This window comes from Emys orbicularis, chromosome 2 (assembly GCF_028017835.1).
Source record: "Emys orbicularis isolate rEmyOrb1 chromosome 2, rEmyOrb1.hap1, whole genome shotgun sequence".
In the NCBI taxonomy this organism is placed as follows: domain Eukaryota; kingdom Metazoa; phylum Chordata; order Testudines; family Emydidae; genus Emys; species Emys orbicularis.
Genome location: NC_088684.1, coordinates 232,348,296 through 232,372,937, shown reverse-complemented (window position 1 = coordinate 232,372,937; position 24,642 = coordinate 232,348,296). Strand labels below are relative to the sequence as shown.

The 24,642-nt window shown below is 45.2% G+C and overlaps 1 protein-coding gene across 2 annotated transcripts in view; it reads left to right on the top strand.

Annotated features, from left to right (window-relative positions):
- Positions 1-24,642, top strand: part of TAX1BP1 (Tax1 binding protein 1) — a 125,581-nt gene that overhangs the window by 89,634 nt on the left and 11,305 nt on the right. Inside the window, exons 15-17 of one of the 2 annotated variants that reach the window (XM_065397970.1) lie at positions 4,240-4,414; positions 4,822-4,970; positions 14,895-15,268. In XM_065397970.1, the coding sequence (XP_065254042.1) occupies positions 4,240-4,414; positions 4,822-4,970; positions 14,895-15,191 (621 nt within the window). In that variant the 3' untranslated portion in view covers positions 15,192-15,268. Of the gene's footprint in view, positions 1-4,239; positions 4,415-4,821; positions 4,971-14,894; positions 15,269-24,642 lie in introns of those variants that run through there. The other variant, XM_065397972.1, reaches the window with a different exon arrangement.

The following is a 24,642-nucleotide window of genomic DNA, read 5'->3' as shown; positions in this document are numbered from 1 at the left end:
TCCCCTCCTCGCCCCTGCACTAATCGCTCGTGATCCTGTCCAGTAGTCTGTAAATAAGAAGCGGGCAGCATTATCTCCTGTAAGTGTAGTGATTGACTGAACAAGAAGTAAGACTGAGTGGACTTGTAGGCTCTAAAGCAGTGGTGAGCAGCCCATGGGCTGCACGCGGCCTGTCAGTGTAATCCACTGGCAGGCCGCGAGACAGTTGGTTTACACTGGAATGGCCACCCGCGGTTTGCCGTTCCCAGCCAATGGGAGCTGTGGGAAGCGGCAGCCAGCACATCCGTGCGGCCCGTGCCGCTTCCCACAGCTACCATTGGCCGGGAACGGTGAACCACGGCCACTGAGAACTGCAGGCGGCCGTGCCTGCAGACAGTCAATGTAAACAAACTGTCTTGTGGCCCGCCAGTGGATTACCCTGACGGGCTGCATGCGGGCCGCGGGTTGCCCACCACTGCGCTAAAGTTTTACATTGTTTTATTTTTGAGTACAGTTACATTAAAAAGAAAAAAATCTATATTTGTAAGTTGAACTTTGATAGAGAGTGCACTATCATATTTGCCTGAGGTGAATTGAAAAATACTATTTACCTTTTTTTGCAGTGCAAATATTTGTAATAAAAAATAATAATATAAAGTGAGCACTGTACATTTTGTATTCTGTATTGTAATTGAAATCAATATATTTGAAAATGTAAAAAACATCCAAAATAAATTATATTCTATTATTTAAATATATAGTATTGGTTAACAGTGCGATTAAAACTGTGATTAATCACAACTATTTTTTAATCTTGTGATTAATCGCAATTAATTTTTTTAATCGTTTGACAGCCCTAATTTTTAGTTCCGTGATCAGTTCCTCTTTATCTGTTAGGACAAATTGCAACACTTTTTGAGTTAGGAAATTGTCATCTATAATGTTTAGAAATTCCAAGGATTTTTTTAGTACTGGCAGCATGATACTTCCAGCATATGTCATTCAAATTGAAGTCCTCCCATGACCACAGTTTTTTTCTTATACATAGATGCATAAAGAGGTGGTCATCCTGTTCCCTACTGTGATTTGGTGGGCTGTAGCAGACACCAACTACTACCCTGTCTTTTGCTTTAACTGTTAGGACATTGAGCCAAAGCATGTAAGATGATTTTAGTCCTAGTTATCAATGACTTGGAAACAGGTAATGCCTCTTGACATAGAATGCCACTCCCTCTCCCCTTTTGCCCACTTGATCCTTCCTAAAATCAATGGTTATTATCTTTTTAACGTTCCATCATGCGAATCATCCCACTAGGTTTCAGTAATACCAACTAGATCAAATTTCTGTTCATAAATGAACATTTCCAGTTCCTCTTGTTTGTTACCCAGGTTCCTAGTATTGGTGTTTAGGCAATTCAAGAATTTCTTCTCTTCATATCCTTTGATTTCTTGGTTTTGTTCTCAACATCTCAGTTTTGAGCTGAGAGTGCATATCTTTCCTCTTTTTACTGTCTCCCCTTTTGTTATTAGTTTAACTCCCTCCTGACTACTCTAGCCAGCCTTGGTTAATTTGTTTTAAAGAGATACAGTGGGGAACAGTATATAAAGAAGACCACTCATAAAACATGTAAAGGTAAATTTTAAAATGCAGTAAAAATGAATTAACTGATTTTTAAGTAATAAAAAATAATTTAATGGTGAGATTTCTATAAATAACTTCCATATTTATCAAAAAATAAGAACCCCAAACCAAAACAAAAAATAGTGAAACATCAAAACGTCTGACTTGATATTTGGAAATACTATGTTTAGAAATAATTTTTTTGTGCTATAATAGAATTCCAGAACATTTAATCATATGCTGCATTTAATATAGTGAAATTTGTAAGGCAGAATCTTTTTATATACTGGCTGTTTGATTAGCATTAACGGTCATCCATATACTTAGAACAGAATTTTTTCTTTTTTCCTTAGAAATTGGGATAAGTGGGTGTGTCAAATTCTAATCTGACATCTAAGAAGAACAGTGCATATTCATATATAGTTTGATAAATTGTTATTCCCACTGTTGTTTCATAAGGATTGTTTCTGTTATAACCAGACACAGGCATTCACTACCATTGTTGATTATTCCCACAAGCAGCCAGTAAGAGAACAGATTGACAGATGTTACAGTGTGACTTTGATAAACTACAACTCTGAAGAGATCATTATCTAAAAGGACATTTGTATACCTTCTAATGCCATTCCAGATTTTTAAATAAGTGTTTGAAAAGGAACTGCCACTCTTTCAAAAGCTGGCTTTCTCATCGAGTTCAGTATGTGTATGATTAAAACTAAAGAAATCCATGCTGAAATATTAAAGATGATGTTCTAATGCTGAAAGTATCTTCAGTGTTTTGTAGGGTGATTATTAATAGGTGTTCTTATTCGACTTCCCAATACAATGTCTTAATCACAGTATGATAATTTTTGCAAGGCATTGCTAATGGAGAGAGTAACGTTAGTTAAAAATATGTAAGTACATTCATTCCATGCTACATGAACGAACCAAGATGGAAGAGAGGATATACATGAGCAGCATTCAGCACAGCGGTTTTATTTAATAAATAGTGACTTCAAGTAATTTCAGTATAGAGTAAACTAGTTGGAAAATGAGAATATTTAACTTATTTTTTTCTCAAAAGAAACCCAAAAATGCTGTTGTTGCTGTTTTTCATACAAAGGAATAGCCAAATACATTGATGGTTTTCTTTTTTTAAATATGTCTGTACCATATTTCTCTAATTCACAGAAAAGCTACGTGAGCATCAGGATTTTGATAGAACTATTTATCTGGAGGGAATCATTTTTAGCTGGAGGGAATCATTTTAAACAACACACATAAGGAGGAGTGCAACTGTAAAAATATTGTATGAAGCTTATAAAAGCTTGTAATGTAAATATCTATAAATTTGCTAGAACAATTCCAAGGAAGAATCAAAGTGCTCTGCTAGACTGAAACCATGATTTAAAAGGTTAAGCATAGTACAGTAAACAGCTTTTAAATTTATACTCCATTATCAGTGTTTGTTTATAAATGTCACTAAACATAGCATGCTAAAAATGTTCATTTGTAGTCTCTTCAAACCTATAAAATTACTTAGTTTCTGTTTTATTTACATAGTTATATAGCCTTTGATTTTTTTTAATCAGTCTCTACCCTAGCAGTCCAGCTTATGGCTAAGACTATTTTATAGCACCTTTTACAAGCACTTTGATGTACATTCTATTTTAATCTTAGGTGATGCTGAATTAAAGTATTAAATGCCATCATGTTTTTAGCAAAAATGTTTCCATATTGTAGAAAAAAAGATAAGCATATGGGACATTTCCACTTTCAGAAAGTGTCTCAGACTTTTAGAAAGTAGACCCTGCTTTGAACTTCTTTTGATTGCTCCTTGGGGTTGATAAACAAACAGCCTACAAATTGTAGGACAGAAAAAGTTAGGACAGCTTCTGACTTTTTCTCCAGTGACGTTGTTTTGTTTCTTCTTGAGTTTGAAATGGGTGGAATAAAGGCCAATCCATCTTAAAATTCTTCTCTTACTGAAAGCAAGAAACTTAACCCAGTGGGCCAGAACCTCTGCTGGTATAAATTGGGATAGCTCCAATTAAGTCAACAGAGCTACCTCAATATATACCAGTAGATGATCCAGCCCAATATATCTAGTAAGTTTTTATGCATCTATTAAAAGAGAAATATTTTTAGAGTATTGCATCAAGCCTGTACCTGATTTCTGCATAATCGGTGTGTTACTAAATTATAGTGTTTTTTAGATAAAACAGGAATTTTATTTGTGAATTGTTCACAATATGCACATCATCTCAGTTGTAAGGAGAGATCAGGTGAAAGTAGCAGAGCCTCGATGTATTTTGCAACAGATTTTTTTAATTTGCTTTGCAAAAGTAGATATTTGTATGAACAATATTGGTGATTTGGCTTTTTTTATTGAGTTTGCATCTATTGATGATAGAACTTCGAAATAAAATTTCTTACAAATAAGTTATCAATATATTTAATAATGTAACAAAAACCTGGAGTTACTTAGTCAGCTCAGTCAAGTCATGAAAGGTGGATCTGAAAATTGGCAGATAAATATTGGAATATTTTTTTAAAAATTGAAGCTTTTAATTAAACTATGTATTTAATCATAATTTAAAACATTTGATAATTTGACTAAAAATGTAATTAACACATGGAAACTTTTTGTTAATTAGGAACTTGGCAGGAGTCCAGAAAATCAAGCTGAAAGGATAACTAAGGGACAGATTTCTCAGCAAGATTTACATTTTCTCAGTCCATACTCAGAGGAGGGTGGACTGGTTCCTGCAGTGCCAAGTAGACTACCAGTACTGCAGTTTGGAAACCCTTACGCAATCCAGGAAACAAGAGGTTTGTAAAGTTTTATTTTCCTCCGCTTTCTTTTGTCTCGCAATTTAAAAATAATGGTGCCATTTTATTTATGTAGTGGTAGGACCGGACTGTTGATATCCTGGCATATAATATGTTTGTCGTAAATGGTTGGATTAATTAATAAGTCTGTCGACTCTGGTCACTAAAAGGAAAACTTTCAAGAGGACACAAGAACAATGGTGTACTCGCACCAAGTTTGTTCTAGTTGTGCATTCCATTTACCAGATTTTGGGCTTTCGTTGAGAACTCCTAGTTTTATGAAATCTAAACTGAAAACATTTGAAATTTTGATTTCATTATTATTTTGATATGACAAAAAGTGTACTAATTGTATTGAACAGAACTTTTTATACAAAATAAGAGGCCTGTTCTAATTTTTATTTCAGATGGAGCAGATGGTGCTTTTTATCCTGAGGAGCTCCAAAGGCTGCCTGTAAGGACTTCCTCTTGGGAACTGGAAGACAACGTAGTCTGCAGTCAGCCTGCTCGCAACCTTAGTCGGCCTGATGGTCTGGAAGACCCTGAGGATAGCAATGTAAGTTAGCTTACTTTTTTTTTTTTATTTTCTTCATTTATTAATCAGCATCCAGGAGCTAACAATTGCTTGGCTCGAATGAGCATTTAAAAATTCTGATGCGCTTAAGCATATCAGAACTGAAATTTTATTGAAAAATACCTGATGAGCACTATTTAAGGTGAAAAATGTGCACACAAAATGATGAAAATTCAAGTAATAGAAATCTCTTTTGAATTCTAATACCAGTTTATTTTGGTTTTGGAGTCATAGCCTCTGATTGCTTTAATATTTAAAAAGAAAAAAGTTAACTTATTTCAAGTCATATTGCTATTTCAATATATAACCATATTCCTGTTCCTTAACATTACATACACAGCCTTGCTTGTAGAACACAGATGTTTTTAATTCTCTCACCAGTATATGAAAACTTAATTGACACCGAAGACAAGACAAAAAAGCTGGAGGATTGTGTTACCAGTGTTTCTGAATTAAGTGTTTGGCATATAGTTTAATGCAAAGTGTAAATTTATGAAGACAGATTTGCAAGAGATACAGAATCAAAGAAATATTTAAACAGAATGAAAATAAATATTAAACATTGAAACAATTTCCATTTTGGCCTTTTACAACCACCAAAAGTTTGAAGTGGCAGAGACTCTTGTCTGTCATCTAAAACAGGGTAAAGTAAAAATGGTATTGTTTGCTAATATATTTTCCAGGGCTTCATAGTGTGACGCTTTGTCTGCAGAGGTCGGGGGGTGCGGGGGGACGGAATCACATCCCTCCCCCGCGCCACCGCTTTCTTCCAGGGTGGGAGTCGGGCTGAGCATAGCTGAGGTGGATGTGTCTGGGAAAGGCACCAGCACCTAGCGCCCCTGCTGAGTCCCACCAGGAGGTGCCTGGAGCAGGGAAGAGAGACAGGGATGGCAGCACAGCTCCCCCAGAGGGGGTGTGGGGAAGACCTCTGAGTTCTGTCCCTTCCTTTCCTGCAACTGTGGGGAGTGAGGGAAAGGTGGTGCCGGCTAGGAAGGGTGTGGCGGGCGCAGGGGTAGTGGGAAAAGGGCCAGAGGTGACACATGGGGCGATCATGTGTCCCTCCCCTTTAAATTGTGCCGCTCTCTCCCCCCCCCATCAAGAGTTATGGGTCATCGCTGTTTCTCAGGGTGCCCTGGACTGAAAGCCACCTTGTTACCCTCCTGCCTTCAGTGAGAGGAAGATTTGCTTGTGCTTAACTGAGTATTGGCTCGCCAACACCACCCAAACAATCTCCTCAAGGCTCTGCTACCCCTTACTTTGTCTTGTAAGTTAACAGTAGGTGAGCCCCATCCTGAGTGCTTCTGAAAGTAGGGTCACCATACGTCCGGGTTTTCCTGGACATAGCTTCTTTTTTGAGCTTCCTTTCTCTGTACGGACGGATTTTTCAATAACAGGAAATTTCTGCAGGTTTGCCGAGCAGACAAGCTGCAGCTGATTGGTCCCTCCCCTGCATCCGCAGCTGGTTGATCTATTCCCCTGCAAGCCATAGCTGCCAGATCCCGCCCACCCAGGCCCCAATTCCCAGCCCTGAGAAGAGTGTCCCACAAAGAGGTGCTGAATGACAGCTGTTGCTGCATCCTGGGCTTTTGCCAGCCACCCATGCCAGGGAGTAACACTGCACCCCTTCTAGCATCCCCAGCTCTACGCCCTCCCCCTCCTCTCCCCCCCCGCAGTGTTCTGTTTTTGGGAATCTGAAATATGGTAAGCCTACGGAAAGTGCCCTTCTATATTATCATATGCTTATTATCAAAGGCTAAAATTTAAGATAATGGTAAATAAGGATAATGGAAACAAAAATTGTTGCATATAAAACAAAAACATAGAACGCAAACCTGGATTTGTGTTTATCAACAGTTAGTTTTTCTATGTAGTTAAGTAGATTTTCCCCCAAGGATTCAGTCTTTTGTAGAGCTAGCTGGTTTTCACTCACCCAGGATCCAAGAGTTCATGAATACCTACCTTCCACTCTTCATTTCCTTAGTGAATGGATAACCGTCTTTTTGCTTCTCCTGGTGTGCTGGCTCCAAGTTGCCTTCACATCCTCCTGTTGACTATATGCAAAACAGTGCTTCCATTATGTTGGCTTACAATGCTTTAATCTACATATGAACCAAGGCAGATAGGTGAATCTACATCCCTTTGTCTAGTGTAACTGTTTGTTCACCTTGCCCGGGACACAGATTTTAAAAGATCTTTTCAGTACATACACAACCTTTTAAAGAACAGGAGTACTAGTGGCACTTTAGAGACTAACAAATTTATGTGAGCATAAGCTTTCGTGAGCTTATGTTCAAATACATTTGTTAGTCTCTAAGGTGCCACAAGTACTCCTGTTCTTTTTGCGGCTACAGACTAACACGGCTGCTACTCTGAAACCTTTTAAATATTCATCCATCCATCTCGCAACTATTACGAGACTCAGTATGACATAAACTTTTATTAGATACCTCACTTGATCCTCGTTGGATAAATACTACGAAAGCAATGTGTTGGATCTATTGAGTTTGTCAGGCCTGTCAGAAGCTACTGTTACTGTTGGCATTGAGGAGTTTTTAGGGTCAAACATATCTTTTAAGGGATGTTAGGAATCTTTATTTTTTTGTTTTATTTGGTTAGCTCAAATACTCTCGTATAAAAAAGAAAAATGGGGGTTAGTGAACTGGTTTATGAAGAAAACTATACTTAAACTATATATTAAAACTATATGTATGTTTTAATTTGAACAGGTTTTTTTACTGTGTTTCAGTTTTTAGATGCTGTTGCTACTTTAAGAAATATTTCAGAAATAGTTTTCTACAAAGTATTGTGCTCTTTGCAAGTACGGTGGTATCATGACCTGTTTCTCATTTAGTCTAGTTTGCCACATTTAATTGCTATTAACCTTTGCAGAAACTGATCAGTGTTCAGACAGGCATGATTTTAGCCTTGGTGCTCAGCACCTATAATGGAGAAAAATGTATTTCTTCCTCCTGCCTTTTGAACCCTATGTCCATTATTGTGAATAATTAGGGAAACTGTCAGAACTATTGCAGCCTAGTTAAGGTCTAGACTATCAGCTTTGTGCTGTTGCTCACTTTTTCTTCACATTTTGCATATTTAATCTGATCATTCTTGGCATAGACATTACTTATGACAAGCCCTTCTCTTCTTGAGTCATCTGCTGCAGTTTAATTAGCAGAGTGTTCTTCCTGATCTATGTGTTTTGCCCTTTCGCAAACCCCAGAGAAACAGTGCTAGAGTCTTGTGCTCATTTGCTGACACAGCTTAGATTTTGTAATGAGATGGAAGGAACCTAATATGCTCAAATAGGAAACAACTTCAGGTAAATGTGTCAAGAAGATACTTCTTTTCTCACATCAAATAGCAATTTATATTTTAATATACTATAAGAATTGATATTCTTCCTGTCAAATGAAAATAGACTGAGAATGGTAAAACATAATTAGTTTCCAAATAAAAGCGAGAGGGGGATATATGTGAATAAGTCAAAATTCTTCTTCGAGTGCTTGCTCATGTCCATTCTATTATAGGTTCCATTGTAGGTGTGTGTGCTCGACACATGCACCGGTGTTGGAAGTTTTTCCCTCAGTATATCCGTAGGGGACTGGCTCTGGCGCCCTCTGGAGTGGCGTGTGTATGCACTGGTATAAGGGGCACCGCTGGCTCCCCCTCCATCAGTTCCTTCTTACTGCCTGTGACGGTGCTGGAACGTCTCCTTGCCTCGGCAAGCTTTCCTATCTCAACTGTGTGCCTAGTAGCGAATTCGTTGTATATAGTTGTTAAAGTTGTATAGTTAATAGCTCCCTTAGTGTAAAGTTAGAATTAGTTGGTTAGTCCCATACGGGACTTAGCCTAGGGATGGGGTATGCCCTGGTCCCCGGGCTTCAAGCCTTGTGACTGCTGCAAAAAATCTATGCCACTCAGTGATCCTCATAGAAGCTGCCTGAAGTGTTTAGGGGAAACCCGCATGAGCGACAAGTGTCGCATTTGCAAGAGCTTCAGGCCGCAGACAAAAAAGGAGCAGGACATTCGTCTTCGAGCGCTCTTTATGGAGTCGGCCCTCGCACCAGCCTCGGAGCTGATGAGATCGGTTTCTGCTCCAAGCACCGTGGCCTCAGTGCGGAGCATGCTGCCGACACCAACTGCTGACCGGCGCCGATCCTCATCCCCGGTACTGGCTAAAAATGCAAAGAAGGGCCAGGAGAGGGTGTTCTCATACATCCCGTAAAGGGAGGGAGAGAGCCGGAGGAGAGCAAAGACCCACGTGGGGTGGCTCTTCCCCTCCGGACAGTTGCCAGGCTCCAGCTCCCATTGAGCTGTTGAGCCCACTTCCAGACCTGCTCGTCGCTCTGGGAAGCAGCAGAGGCACACTGCACCTAGTGGTGCTGTCCACGCCTGCCAGTGAAGTGCCCCGTTCGAGAGGTAAACTTGCCCTGGTCTCCATTAGTGCGGCACCACTCAACGCTGCAGGGGGCACCCTGCCAGCGCTCGCCTGAACAGCGCCACCAGCCCCTGGATGGGGATTGGCTTACTTGCCAGAGTTCCCGGTGTCGGTCCCTGGACTCTAGGCAGTGTTCCTCGGTCATTGGAGTCCCATCACCAGTCTCTGGATTGCCAGTACGGATCACCACGAGCATGTCAACGGTCTCCGAGACATCAATCCTCTCACTCTCGGTCCTGGTCTACGGAGTGGCAAAGTGTGAGGCATTGATCACCAGGGTATTGTTGCTGATCCGCCAGTCACCGGAGTCGTGGCATTGAGACCCATCGTCCCAGTGGAGGTCTGCAGAGAGAGCCGACAGGAATAGAGTAGACAGGTGGCCTCAGTACCGTTCTGGTTCCCCAGACAAGTCTCTCCCTCCTTGGGCTTGGACAGTGAGGAGGAAGTATATAGAGCCCGAGGAGGAAGACCTGCCTGCAAGCCAAGGTCACCCACAGGGACATTGGCATTCCCCTCTGGGCCACCAGTGGCCGCCTGGCCCCAAGGCCAGTGGCTGGCCCCCTGGCAACTATGGAACCCCTGGGGATTTCCCCAACCATCGCAGGGGCATTGGTTGGTCTCAGGGGCACCCAAAAGACAGTTGGCGACAGTCTCCTGCCCACCACCTGACTTGAATGTGGAGTCAGAGCAAGCTCCCCAGGGACAGACCACCTCAGCTGAGGCTCCTTTGGCAGAAGCAGTGGAGTTGGCAGACCCACCTGTACCTGCCGCCTCCTTATCTTCGCCAGATGAGGTGATAGCGGGGGCTTCTCACGCAGTCCCCCAGGATGGTGCAAGGGCCCACCAAGAGCTTTTGAAGAGGGTGGCATCAAACTGGGGCTGGAAGCTGAGGAGCTGGCAGAGCCCTCAGACTCCCTGTTCAATGTATTAAGTGCCCCTCCAGGTTGGCATTGCTAGTACACGAGGGAGTGGTGAAACTAATCAAGGCCCTGTGGCAGACACCCTCCTCCCTGCCCCCCATCTCTAAGCAGTTGGAAAGAAAGTACTACGTCACCGCTAAGGGTTTTGAATATCTGTATACCCATCCTGCCCCACACTCACTGGTTGTGTCAGCAGCCAATGAGCACTATAGACCAGGCCAATTGGGGTTGACGCCTAAGAAAAAGGAGGCAAAGAGGCTCGATCTTCTACGTCCAGCCTCCAGCTGAGAGTGCCCAACCATCAGGCCTTGCTTGGCTGCTGTGATTTTAGTATTTGGCAGTCCATGGCTAAGTTCATGTACTCGCTGCCAGAGGAGTCCAGGAAGGAATTCCCGGCTATCCTCAATGAGGGCAGGACTGTGACCAGGGCAGCCCTCCAAGCGGTCTCAGATGCAGCAGATTCTGTGGCCCAGATCATGGCTTCTGCTATTTCTATGAGGCATGCATCCTGGTTGCAGTCGTCGGGCCTGTCGGTGGAGGTTCAGCAGTCCATCCAGGACCTCCAATTCCATGGCCTGGCACTGTTCTCAGAACGGACAGACAGTAAATTACATGGCCTAAAAGCCTCTAGGACTACCTTGCGCTCTCTGGGCCTTTACACGCCGGGGCCTGAGAGGAAGCGGTTTAAGCCGCAACAGTCCTGCAGGTTCGGGACCCAAACTCAACCAGAACCCTTCCAAAAGAAGGGCAAGGGCTGTAAGTGCCGGCAGACCATCAGCCGGCCCTTTCATCTCACTCGAGCTCTATCTGCAACCAACCGGGTAATAAGCAGGCATTTTGAGGGTGCGCTTGAGGGCGACCTTCCAGCCTGTGTCCTGGATCCAGCACCTCTGCTTTTTTCCAACTGTAAATAGTGGCAGGGAGGAGAAGACAATACCTGAGTTGTGTGTGCATGTATGAAATTAAATGGCTTTGATGTCTCGGAAACAGGATGGTGCAAGCCCACAAACTGGCTTGAAAACCAGCAGGACAGTGTTTGAATTTCAGCCTGTAAATGTGATAGAAGATGGTTGTCTGACCACCACATTATAGCCTCCCCAGTCTCACCCCAGAACTACTTACCTTGAGAAACAACGTAAAGAGCTTGAGGGAATTGTTGTAGTCCTGATAGTAAATAAGGGTATGTCTACACTATGAGAGTAGTTCGATTTTACTTAAATCGAATATGTGGAATCGATATTACAAAGTCGAATGTGTGTATCCACACTAAGGGCAGTAATTCGACTTTGTGAGTCCACACTAACGGGGCAAGCATCGACATTGGAAGCGGTGCACTGTGGGCAGCTATCCCACAGTTCCCGCAGTCCCCGCTGCCCATTGAAATTCTGGGTTGAGCCCCCAATGCCTGCTGGGGAAAAAAATGTGTTGAGGGTGGTTTTGGGTAACTTTCGTCATCCAACAGTCACTCCCGCCCTCCCTCCCTGAAAGCGCCGGCGGGCAATCATTTCGCGCTCTTTTCTGGTGAGTGACAGCGCGGACGCCACAGCACTGCGAGCATGGAGCCCGCTGCGACCATCGCTGCAGTTATGGCCGTTGTCAACACCTCGCACCTTATCGTCCACCTTTTCCAGAGGCAGATGCTGAGAAATCGGGCGAGGAGGCTACGGCATCGCGGTGGGGACATGAAGTCTGAGAGTGGCACAGACCTCTCGCAAAGCACGGGACCCCGCGCCGTGAACATCATGGTAGCAATGGGTCATGTTGATGCTGTGGAACAGCGATTCTGGGCCCGGGAAACAAGCACGGACTGGTGGGACCGCATAGTGCTGCAGGTCTGGGATGAATCACAGTGGCTGCGAAATTTTCGGATGTGGAAGGGAACTTTCCTGGAACTTTGTGAGCTGCTGTCCCCTGCCCTGAAGCGCAAGGACACCCGGATGTGAGCAGCCCTGACTGTCCAGAAGTGAGTGGCCATAGCCCTCTGGAAGCTTGCAACGCCAGACAGCTACCGGTCAGTCGCGAACCACTTTGGCGTGGGCAAATCTACCGTGGGGGTTGCTGTGATGCAAGTAGCCAACGCAATCGTTGAGCTACTGCTGTCAAAGGTAGTGACCCTTGGAAACGTGCAGGTCACCATAGATGGCTTCGCCGCGATGGGATTCCCAAACTGCGGTGGGGCTATAGATGGAACTCACATCCCTATCCTGGGACCGGACCACCAGGCCAGCCAGTACATTAACCGAAAGGGCTACTTTTCAATGGTGCTGCAAGCACTGGTGGACCATAGGGGACGTTTTACAAACATCAACGTCGGATGGCCGGGCAAGGTTCATGACAATCGTGTTTTCAGGAACTCTGGTCTGTTTAGATGGCTGCAGGAAGGTATTTACTTCCCGGACCACAAAATAACTGTTGGGGATATGGAGATGCCTATAGTGATCCTCGGGGACCCAGCCTACCTGCTAATGCCATGGCTCATGAAGCCCTATACAGGCGCCCTGGACACTGAAAAAGAACTCTTCAACTACCGTCTCAGCAAGTGCAGAATGGTGGTGGAGTGTGCTTTTGGACGTCTCAAGGGGAGATGGAGAAGCTTACTGACTCGCTCTGATCTCAGCGAAACCAATAGCCCCATTGTTATTGCAGCTTGCTGTGTGCTCCACAATCTCTGTGAGAGCAAGGGGGAGACCTTTATGGCGGGGTGGGAGGTTGAGGCAAATAGCCTGGCTGCTGATTACGCCCAGCCAGACAGCCGTGTGATTAGAAGAGCCCAGCGGGACGCGCTGTGCATCCGGGAGGCTTTGAAAGCTAGGTTCCTGAGTGAGCAGGGTAACCTGTGACTATTAACTTTGTTTAAAGAGAAGCTGAACCTGCCCCTGTTTCTTTACCCAGTTTATGTTGACTATCCTCTGCAGCTACATATCCCGTTCACCCCGTCCCCTCCCTTCCAACACATGTTTAAAAATAAAAAAAATGGAACTTTGTTAATGAACACCGTTTTCTTTATTACTGTTTTCGCGGTAAAGGGTTGAAACTGGGACGCAGACTGTGGTGGGGAGCGGGCGTAGTGATGGAAAGAACGCTTATAAACTCGAGGAATGACAGGCTCCTGCTCCTAGAGCGGTCAGCAGTGGTGGACTGGTTGTTTCAACGGAGTCTGCCACCCCTCCTTTTCGGGACTCTGTGTGTGGGTGCTATGTGACTTTGTGGCGGGGGAGGACGCTGCTGCGTGGCTCTGTGATCCAGGATAAGGACCGCTGCATAAGATCTCTAACCGCCCTCCCCCGCCACAAACTCACATAGCCCCCGCCCACACAGAACATGACCAGACTGACCAGGGTGCCTAGTGACTGCAATGTGTGTGTGACCTGCTGCTGAACATGCCCCCCTGTCTGTACCCTGGTAAAGGTGACTGTCCTGTCCAATTACCAACCCCCTTCCCCCCCTTCAAACACACTGTCCTCTAAAAGAACATGATGGAAACAGTAATTAACAGAAACGTATTTTTTATTAGCAACTAAACAGTTAGGGGATGAAACTGGGCCGGGGGCTTGGGTGAGGCGGGAAGGAAAGGACTTATCAAATTTTGGGGAATGAGAGCCTTCTGTTACTTGAGCAGTCTGCAGGGGTGGAGTGACAGTTTTCACGGCCCCTGCCGCCCCTCCTTCTTGGGACTTTGGATGAGGGGGGTATGGGACTTTGTGGCGGGGGAGGGCGGTTAGAGATAGACTGCAGCGGGGCTCTGTCCTCCTGCCTCCGGTCCTACAGAACATCCACAAGGCGCCGGAGCGTGTCCGTTTGCTCCCTCATTAGTCCAAGCAGCGTTTGAGTCGCCTGCTGGTCTTCCTGATGCCACCTCTCCTCCCGTTCAATGTGTGATCGATGGATTTGCGACATGTTCTCCCTCCACTGGGTCTGCTGGGCCGCCTCGGCTCGGGAGCAGCCCATATGTTCTGAGAACATGTCGTCCCGTGTCCTTTTCTTTCTCCGCCTAATCTGCGCCAGGCTCTGGGAGGGGGATGCCAGGGTAGGTCGGGAGACAGTCGCAGCTGTGGGATGGGAAAAAGGGAGTGAATTCCTCACAAAGATAATTTTTTGTGAACAATGAACATAGTCTTTCTCTCTGAACAAGACCATGCACAGCACCTATCACATGCGCACTCAGGACAAGGCTGAATTTTCGGCCTTCGCATTCAGTGCCTGGGGTCTTGCAGTGCAGATCAGACAAGCGGGGCAGGACAGCGGAATTCGGGTAGCAGGCTGACATGGTAAGCCGTAGACTTTTGGCTGCTTAAAACTTAAATTATAGCAGTGCCCTCCTTTCACGTTCAAAGCAATGCTCCTAGCGTTGGCCAGTTCCTGCTGCCGGCAATCCGGCAAGCATGAACTCTGCCCCTGTCCCACCCCCTCGCGGCTGTCCCCAGGAAAGATCCCTGTATGCTGCCCCTCTCCCGCCTCCACCGCGTGGCTGTAAACCGCCGGTTACAGTTCTGTAAAGGAACAGGTAAGCAGTCCCAACAGTAACATTCTCCTAATTCTAAGCAGATCACCATGAGCGACATCACTCTGCTGAGGATTTCTGGGACAGAGAAAGACCGCATGCTGCGTGAAAGCCAGCAAAAACCAGGGCCGTATGCCGCCATGCTCTGCAAGGCAGTGATCCCAGAGTACTTGATGATAGCCTGGCGTGGAAAAGTTTCCTGCCACGGAGGACCCAATAAGGCCGCTCTCCCCAGGAACCTCATGCAAACGCTTTCCAATTACCTCCAGGAGAGCTTCGTGGAGATGTCCCATGAGGATTTCAGCTCTATCTCCGGACATATAGACCTTCTTTTCCAGTAGCTGCACTGGCAAGGACTAAAAAGTAGAGCACCTAGGGCAAAGTAATCATGAAAAACCCATTGTTAATATTCCTGTTCTGTTCAAAATAAACGTTTACATGTTTTAAACACTTACCGACTGATCCTTCCCCTGATTCTGGGTCCGGGTTAACGCCTGGGGACGGTTGGTAGGGGATCTCTGTGAGGGTGATGAAGAGATCCTGGCTGTCGGGGAAATCAGCGTTGTAAGCGCTGTCGACTGCCTCGTCCTCCTCATCTCCTTCCTCATCTTCCCCGTCCGCTAACATCTCCGAGGAACCGGCCGTCGACAATATCCCATCCTCAGAGTCCACGGTCAGTGGTGGGGTAGTGGTGGCGGCCGCACCTAGAATGGAATGCAGTGCCTCGTAGAAACGGGATGTCTGGGGCTGGGATCCGGATCGTCCGTTTGCCTCTTTGGTCTTCTGGTAGCCTTGTCTCAGCTCCTTGATTTTCACACGGCGTTGCATCCCGGGTGTTATCCTCTCTGTGTCATGGCTTTTGAGACCTTCTCGTAGATCTTTGCGTTCCGTCTTTTCGAGCGCAGCTCCGAAAGCACGGACTCATCGCCCCACACAGCGATCAGATCCAAGACTTCCCGATCAGTCCATGCTGGGGCCCTCTTTCTATTCTGGGATTGCATGGTCACCTCTGCTGGAGAGCTCTGCATCGTTGCCAGTGCTGATGAGCTCGCCACGATGTCCAAACAGGAAATGAGATTCAAACTGCCCAGACAGGAAAAGGAATTCAAATTTTCCCCGGGCTTTTCCTGTGTGGCTGATCAGAGCATCCGAGCTCGGACTGCTGTCCAGAGCGTCAACAGAGTGGTGCACTGTGGGATAGCTCCCGGAGCTATTAGCGTCGATTTCCATCCACACCTACCCTAATTCGACATGGCCATGTCGAATTTAGCGCTACTCCCCTCGTTGGGGAAGAGTACAGAAATCGAATTTAAGAGACCTCTATGTCGAACTAAATAGCTTCGTTGTGTGGACGGGTGCAATGTTAATTCGATTTAACGCTGCTAAATTCGACATAACCTCCTAGTGTAGACCAGGCCTAAGAGTGCTCATTCTGACAGTATTCGAGATAAAGTAGACTTGTAGCCAAGAATGGGTGGGAAAAAATTCATGGTCAAGGTTGACTTAGGGGCAAAGTTATCGTCTGAGTTAGAGACAGATAGAAGAAGTTGCATAGGCAGTCAAAGCAACTGACAATATCCTTTCCCCTCCTCCCTGAATTTCTGTGTGATACTAGCCACTTAAACCAAACTTTACACAGGTGGTTACTAATTATGTTTCTCATTTTCTGGGTGTCCAGCTTGATACCATGGGATCTGATTTGCAGAACTGCTGAGTTCTCACAGCTGCAACTGAAGTCAATGGAGCTCTGCTTTGAATGTATTTATAAAATCCTATATAATGCTGAATTAGGATCTAATTTTTTCAGAGTAGGTGTATCAAATTGGGCACCCAAAATTAGAGGAAACTTTTGACCCGAATCTCTCTGTCCCTCAGTTCCCCTCTGTAAAATGGAGATTACACCCTCTCACTTTAGAGGGGTGTTCTGAAGATAAATAAAATGTTTGTGAAGCACTTGAATGCTATAGTGAAGAGTGCCCTAGAAAGGCCCATGAGTGGCGTTTGAATAATATGCAGTAAAGTCATGAGACCACACACTGAACAATGAGGATAAAACAAAATATTTAATAGCTGCTAAGTGAGCACCATCCATCCTGTCCACTGAATGAGGCAGGAGCCTTGTGGAAAAAATATGTGATCATGTAACTAAAGATTGTATCATAATGCATATGCACAAGGGGGTGAACTGAGATAGCATAGGGCACTTTTTCCTGACATTTCCTAACTCGTCTGATGTCAGCATTGTTTCATTTTCTGTTTCTTCTTGGTCAAGGTGGGGCAGTTTGAACTGGATATTGTATCCTCCAAGAGACAGATGGAGACAAGAAAACCGACAATGACACTAGTCTTAAAATGCATGTTAGGGAATGATCCTGCATTGGTATACATATGGACTAGATGTTCTAATAGGTCTTTTCCTTCCCTAATTTGTGGGAATCCTTGATAAAGAGACTAGTAAGCTCTCTAGTTCACTTTCTAGAAAGTAGGTAAGCCTCTCCGATGGCGAATACTTTGAAATAAGAATGTCGGCAAAAGGACAAGTAAACAATGGTTGCTTTGTTAGGAATAAAATCTAAAAATACTAATGAAGGAAGCCTATCAGCAAAATTTGGTATTTACAATGTCTTGCTTTGTTGTGTAAAATACATAACCTCTGCACAAATAGATATTTCTGAAATATGGTAATTTAATAACCAATAGGATACTGTAATTCTTGGGTATAAAAATATATGACAGAAACATTATCTTGATTAGGTGGAGTAGTAGTACTGCACAAAATATTCCAGAGACTCTTTCAGAAATAATATTTTTCTGGCAGAGAAGAACTTGAGGTAGAATCTGCATGTATATAAAGCCCATATCATAAGAATACAAATGCAATATTTTGGGTGCACTACTTGTCTCTAACTTTGCCATCTTCAAAATGCTGGAGAGATCAGAGAAGCAGTAATTCTTTTTGGGTAATTGTAATGGATAATTTCAGCTTCTCGTGCAGACATCTGATTTAACCATATGTTTTAGAGCTCAGTTTACCAAGAGCTTTAAACTTTTATTTGATAAAAATCTTATTGTGATGGAAAACATAAAATATTTGAGCTCTATTTGATTTTTTTTCATGGTGGTTTGATGAAAAATGAATTGATACAGAGAAAATAAGAGTTCAGAAATCAGTCCTTTAGACATTTTTCTGTACTGGATTTTTTTTTTCTTTCTTTTTTTGGGGGGGGAGGGAGGACTTTTTGCAAGAAATCTAAAGCACTCTGGGACCCGTCATTTGTCCACATCATTGCTCCTCTTGTGCAGATTCCTAGAATATCAGGTATGCATGGGTAGTGTTTGGCTATAGGGCATTTTATAGTATTTTAGCCATAATGGAGAATATTTGCACCAAGACAAACCCTTTGAATTTGATGACAAATTCAGCAGGTGGTGCAAATACTGTCACTCACTTCCAGGGAGGGAAGGACAGAGAGACAACCTCCTCCCTCCTTCTCAAATATCCCTCTAGCCTAGAGGAAATTCCCCGAGCAGGGAAGAGGAGACCAGGAGTTAAAATCTTACCTCTTCTAATTGTAGTTGAAATTCCCATATAATTCACTACTCTTAAGCTAGGCTAAGTCCATGAACCCCAATATAGAAGACTGTCAGGGAAGAGCTGTTAACACTTGCCCCCATTTCCATTTTCTAATAAGTTAGCAGAGAGCTTATGCAACATCTTTGCAGGCCTGTAACTCCAGTTTTATTCACAGCATCACGCTGCCTTTCAGAGTCACTAAACAAGTTTGGGCTATCCTAGCTCTAACCATCATAAATCACACTTCTCCCGCAGAGCTAGGGATCGAATTGAGGATTCCTTATTACCAATGTTCTAGTGTTAAGTAGTAAATAGTTGTAACTCCCTAGGAGTGGGGAAAAAGTGTATGACAAGTTTTCCTCCAATGGCTGGTCTACAGAGCGACTAGCAGTTCCATCTGACTTTCTGTCTAACACAAAACTTAAGCAGTGACCTTTCAAATACATGGCATATGTGACAGTCAGATGTGCTGATCTGTTGGTATAATTGATATAAAAGCATATGAGGTTTTGCACTTAGAGTGCAAATTTAGTGAAGATGGGGTATACTTGGCTTTTTGGTATCTGCTGGAGATGGAAGGAGAGAGCTTTATGGAGTGCTGAAGTGTGTTATCAAAAGCATTGTAGGCAATATAGGAGTGAAAATAAATGCAGAGTGTTTCCCATTAATTTCTTCTTTCCATTCTTTTAAGGTTTTGGGTGAATGGAACATGTCCTGCTTCAACCTTAACTCCCACAAAACATTGTTTTGTTTGTTAATTCATGTGTAGATTGGGTTGAACAGCACATCAGGACCAGTTTCAGAGAAACTGTTGCTTGATATCAAATGATGTTGTCTTGGCACATCTTAGTCTGGCACATACAAGAGAGTCTGCTCTTGACACAGACCTTTATAACAAATTGTTCTAGGACCTACAGTAGGTGCTAAGTTACTAAGTAACAGTGACAAGAATATAATTGTTAGACATTCTGAGAGAGGAAATCATTCCTAGAGGCATGAAGATATAAGAAGAGTGCAAGATACAAGAGGTTTTTATTAATGATGAAGTTGGTTAGTTTTATTTAGGAAATGTAGAACTGATCCCAGCTTGCAGTATGCCCAGAGTAACTGCCTAAAGACTCTTAAAGAATGTTATTAGTCACAGTAGGTATGTGGGTAGTGAGATGAGAATTTGTGGCCACTGGAAATTGGGTCAGGCCTTTTTCCTGGAATGTGTCCAAAACGGCCTTTCCACCTCAACTAGTCAAAATACCCTCCTCTACCTGTGAATCGTCTCCTTGCTGCCACTTCCCATCTGCTTCCCCAGATCAGGAATCCGCAAGGAGCAGATCTGTTTAGCTGAGGATGAGGAAGAACTGCCTTGGAGCCCAGACTGGCTGATTGCAAAGATGCAGACTTTACTGCACAGAGGGAGGCAGGACATCTGCTGAGGGCGGAAGGGGCTGAGGGAAAACACACACATTTATTTCAGTCCTTTCGTGCAAAGCACAAATGACTAGTATAGTCACCAGTTCTAAGGGTGAATAGATGTGACCCCTCAGCAGTCAGCACAGGATCAGTATTGTTTAATTTACCGTCACATGTTAATGATCTGTAAAGCTCTTCAGGGCAGGGACCACAAGGCCTTTATGAATGTGTGCCCAGTACCAAACACAATGAGGTCCCAATCCTGTTTTGGACTATGGGAGTGACTCATACTTTTTTGACCTCTTGGATTTAGCTTTCTTCCTTCCTTCCCACTTACTCCTTAGCAGGTCATACCAAACCCACTCATTTACTTGTATCATCTTCCACAGGAATAATAAAAAAAAGACAATGCACATAAAAGATAACATAAAATAAATTAAAGAAATAGTTTATGCACCGTGGAACTCGTGACAAGATACATGGGGGATAAATAGTTCATTAAAATTAAAAAAAAAAAAAAAAAGGTGGCATTTACATTCCAGTGACAGTGAGGGTATGTCCTCCAGTGATTACTGTCTGACACTTTCTGTATTGTAAATTGAACTGTATTCCCACTCATTTGTGCTTAGTCTCTGAATGCCTTAGGGCAAGAATTGTTTATCCATGGGACAGTGACCAATTGTAAAGTGCTATGCATGTCTTATAACTCAATATAAATTATTATAATTTATATGGCTAAAAGAGGTATCTTCAATTACATTGGCTGGGAGAAATTGGGAACTAAATTACTGTGAACTTTCCATTCCTATGTGTATTCCACAATTCAGTCAGGTGCATTGTGGGCTTTTGGCCTACTCCTGAGTTAGGCAATTGTTGGGATCAGGATATTAGATTAGATGGGGCACTTGATAATTTTTCCATGATTTCAAATTACTCTGAGGAAACAGATAACCCTAGAGAACATGGTAATCCTCTTTTTAGTATGTCTTGAGTAGTAGTTGATTCTGTACAGGTCAACATTCAGGACAATTTGATTCTGTAGTAGTTTGAAATGAAAATGATTGTGGAAATGGCCTCAGAGCATGAGGCAAAATCCTCCAATACAGAACCTTCATTCTTCTTCAAGTTGTGTCCCTTTGGGTGCTCTGCTTCAGGTGTGCATGTGCCCCAGCGCCTTTAATTGGAGATTTGTTAGCAGTGATCATTCAGCCCATACGTGCACCCTACACATCCTCACGACCCAAACTGAGGATATATAGGACTGTGTGGGCGAATCGCCCTCAGATCCTTCACAGTTGCCTTCAGACTGAGACGGACTGTCAAGCATGCCAGCTTTTATTGAGGGTATGTCTACACTACGACATTAGATCGAATTAATAGAAGCCGGTTTTATAGAAATCGGTTGTATACAGCCGATTGTGTGTGTCCCCACATAAAATGCTCTAAGTGCATTACGTCGGCGGACCGCGTCCACAGTACCGAGGCTAGCGTCGACTTCCGGCGCATTGCACTATGGGTAGCTATCCCACAGTTCCCGCAGTCTCCGCCGCCCATTGGAATTATGGGTTGAGATCCCAATGCCCGAATGATGCAAAACAGTGCCGCGGGGGGTTCTGGGTACATGTCGTCAGGCCCCTCCCCCTCCGTCACAGCAACGGCAGACAATAGATTCGCGCCTTTTTACCTGGGTTACCTATGCAGACAACATACCACGGCAAGCATGGAGCCCGCTCAGCTCAGCTCACCGTCACCATATGTCATCCGGGTGCCGGCAGACGTGGGACTGCATTGCTACACAGCAGCAGCAGCTAACTGCCTTTTGGCGGTAGACGGTGCAGCATGACTGGTAGCCTTCATCGGCGATCTGGGTGCTGGTAGCTGTGGGGCTGGCAGCCGTAGGGCTGCATTGCACCAGCCCCTTACCTTTTGCCTTTTGGCAGTAGATGGTTTATTACGACTGGTAACCGTCCTCGTCGTACAGCAGTGGCTGTCAATCATGGGCACCTGGGCAGACATGCTCTGTCCTATCAAACTGTCTTGACAATGATGGCTATCAGTCGTAGTATGCTATTTTCTGCCAAGCGCCCAGTATTTTCTGCTAAGCACCCAGAAGAGGCCGAGGGCGATCTGGGTGCTGGCAGACATGGGGCTGGCAGACGTGGGGCTACATTGCTACACAGCAGCAACCCCTTGCCTTTTGGCAGTAGATAGTATATTATGACTGGTATCCGTCATCATCATACTGCAGTGGGTATCAGATGGTGCAATAGGCCTGAAGGCTAACTGCCAAGCGCCCAGTATTTGCTGCCAAGCACCCAGAAAATGCCGAGGGCTATCAGTCATGCTGCACCGTCGTCTTAAGATGTAAAAAATAGATTTGTTCTGTATTCATTTCCTTCCCCCCTCCCTCCGTCAAATCAACGGCCTGCTAAACCCAGGCTTAGGAGTTCAATCTCTGGGGGGGGGGGCATTCTGTGTGACAGTTGTTTGTGTTTCTCCCTGATGCACAGCCACCTTTCTTGATTTTAATTCCCTGTACCTGTACGCCATGTCGTCACTCGCCCCTCCCTCCCTCCCTCCCTCCCTCCTTCCCCTGGTTCTTCAGATACTAGTTTCGCGCCTTTTTTCAGACCAGACGCCATAGCTAGCACTGGGATCATGGAGCCCGCTAGGATCACCGCGGCAATTATGAGCACTATGAACACCACGCGCATTGTCCTGGAGTATATGCAGAGCCAGGACATGCCAAAGCAAAACCAGGACCAGCCGAGGAGGAGGCGATTGCAGCGCGGCGACGAGAGTGATGAGGAAATGGACATGGACCTAGACCAAGTCACAGGCCCCAGCAATGTGGAAATCATGGTGTTCCTGGGGCAGGTTGATGCCGTGGAACGCCGATTCTGGGCCCGGGAAACAAGCACAGACTGGTGGGACCGCATCGTGCTGCAGGTGTGGGACGATTCCCAGTGGCTGCGAAACTTTCGCATGCGTAAGGGCACTTTCATGGAACTTTGTGACTTGCTTTCCCCTGCCCTGAAGCGCCAGAATACCAGGATGAGAGCAGCCCTCACAGTTGAGAAGCGAGTGGCGATAGCCCTGTGGAAGCTTGCAACGCCAGACAGCTACCGGTCAGTCGGGAATCAATTTGGAGTGGGCAAATCTACTGTGGGGGCTGCTGTGATCCAAGTTGCCAGGGCAATGAGAGACCTGGTGATATCAAGGGTAGTGACTCTGGGAAACGTGCAGGCCATAGTGGATGGCTTTGCTGAAATGGGATTCCCAAACTGTGGTGGGGCGATAGATGGAACCCATATCCCTATCTTGGCACCGAAGCACCAAGCCACCGAGTACATAAACCGCAAGGGGTACTTTTCAATGCTGCTGCAAGCCCTGGTGGATCACAAGGGACGTTTCACCGACATCAACGTGGGCTGGCCGGGAAGGGTACATGATGCTCGCGTCTTCAGGCACTCTGTTCTGTTTCGAAAGCTGGAGGAAGGGACTTTCTTCCCGGACCAGAAAATAACCGTTGGGGATGTTGAAATGCCTATCGTGATCCTTGGGGACCCAGCCTACCCCTTAATGCCATGGCTCATGAAGCCGTACACAGGCAGCCTGGACAGGAGTCAGGACCTGTTCAACTACAGGCTGAGCAAGTGCCGAATGGTGGTGGAATGTGCATTTGGGCGTTTAAAAGCGCGCTGGCGCAGCTTACTGACTCGCTCAGACCTTAGCGAAAAGAATATCCCCATTGTTATTGCTGCTTGCTGTGCGCTCCACAATATCTGTGAGAGTAAGGGGGAGACATTTATGGCGGGGTGAGAGGTAGAGGCAAATCGCCTGGCCGCTGATTACGCGCAGCCAGACACCAGGGCGGTTAGAGGAGCACAGCAGGGCGCGGTGCGCATCAAAGAAGCTTTGAAAACTAGTTTTGTGACTGGCCAGGCTGCGGTGTGAAACTTCTGTTTGTTTCTCCTTGATGAAATCTCCGCCCCCCCCCCCCCACCCAGTTAACTCTACTTCCCTGTAAACCAACCACCCCACCTTCCCCTACCCTCCCCCCTTCGAGCACCACTTGCAGAGGCAATAAAGTCATTGTTACTTCACATTCATGCATTCTTTACTAATTCATCACACAACTAGGGGGATAATTGCAAAGGTAGCCCGGGATGGGTGGGGGAGGAGGGAAGGAAAAGGACACACTGCAGTTTAAAACTTTAAAACTTTAACACTTATTGCTCGGGAAATCATCTAGGGTGGAGTGACTGGGTGGCCGGAGGCCCCCCCACCGTGTTCTTGGGCGTCTGGGTGAGGAGGCAGTGGGACTTGGGGAGGAGGGCTGTTGGTTACACAGGGGCTGTAGCGGCGGTCTGTGCTCCTGCGGCCTTTCCTGCAGCTCAACCATACGCTGGAGCATATCAGTTTGATGCTCCAGCAGCCGGAGCATCGACTCTTGCCTTCTGTGTGCAAGCTGACGCCACCTCTCATCTTCAGCCCGCGATTCAGCACGCCACCTCTCCTCTCGCTCATATTGGGCTTTTCTATAATCAGTCATTGACTGCCTCCACGCATTCTGCTGTGCTCTGTCAGCGTGGGAGGCAGTCTGTAGTTCTGTAAACATTTCATCACGCGTCCTTCGCTTCCGCTTTCGAATATTCACTAGCCTCTCTGAAGGAGAAAGATTTGCAGCTGGTGGAGGAGAAGGGAGAGGTGGTTAAAAAAGACACATTTTAGAGAACAATGGGTACACTCTTTCACGTTAAATTTTGCTGTTCACATCACACAGCACATGTGCTTTCGTTACAAGGTCG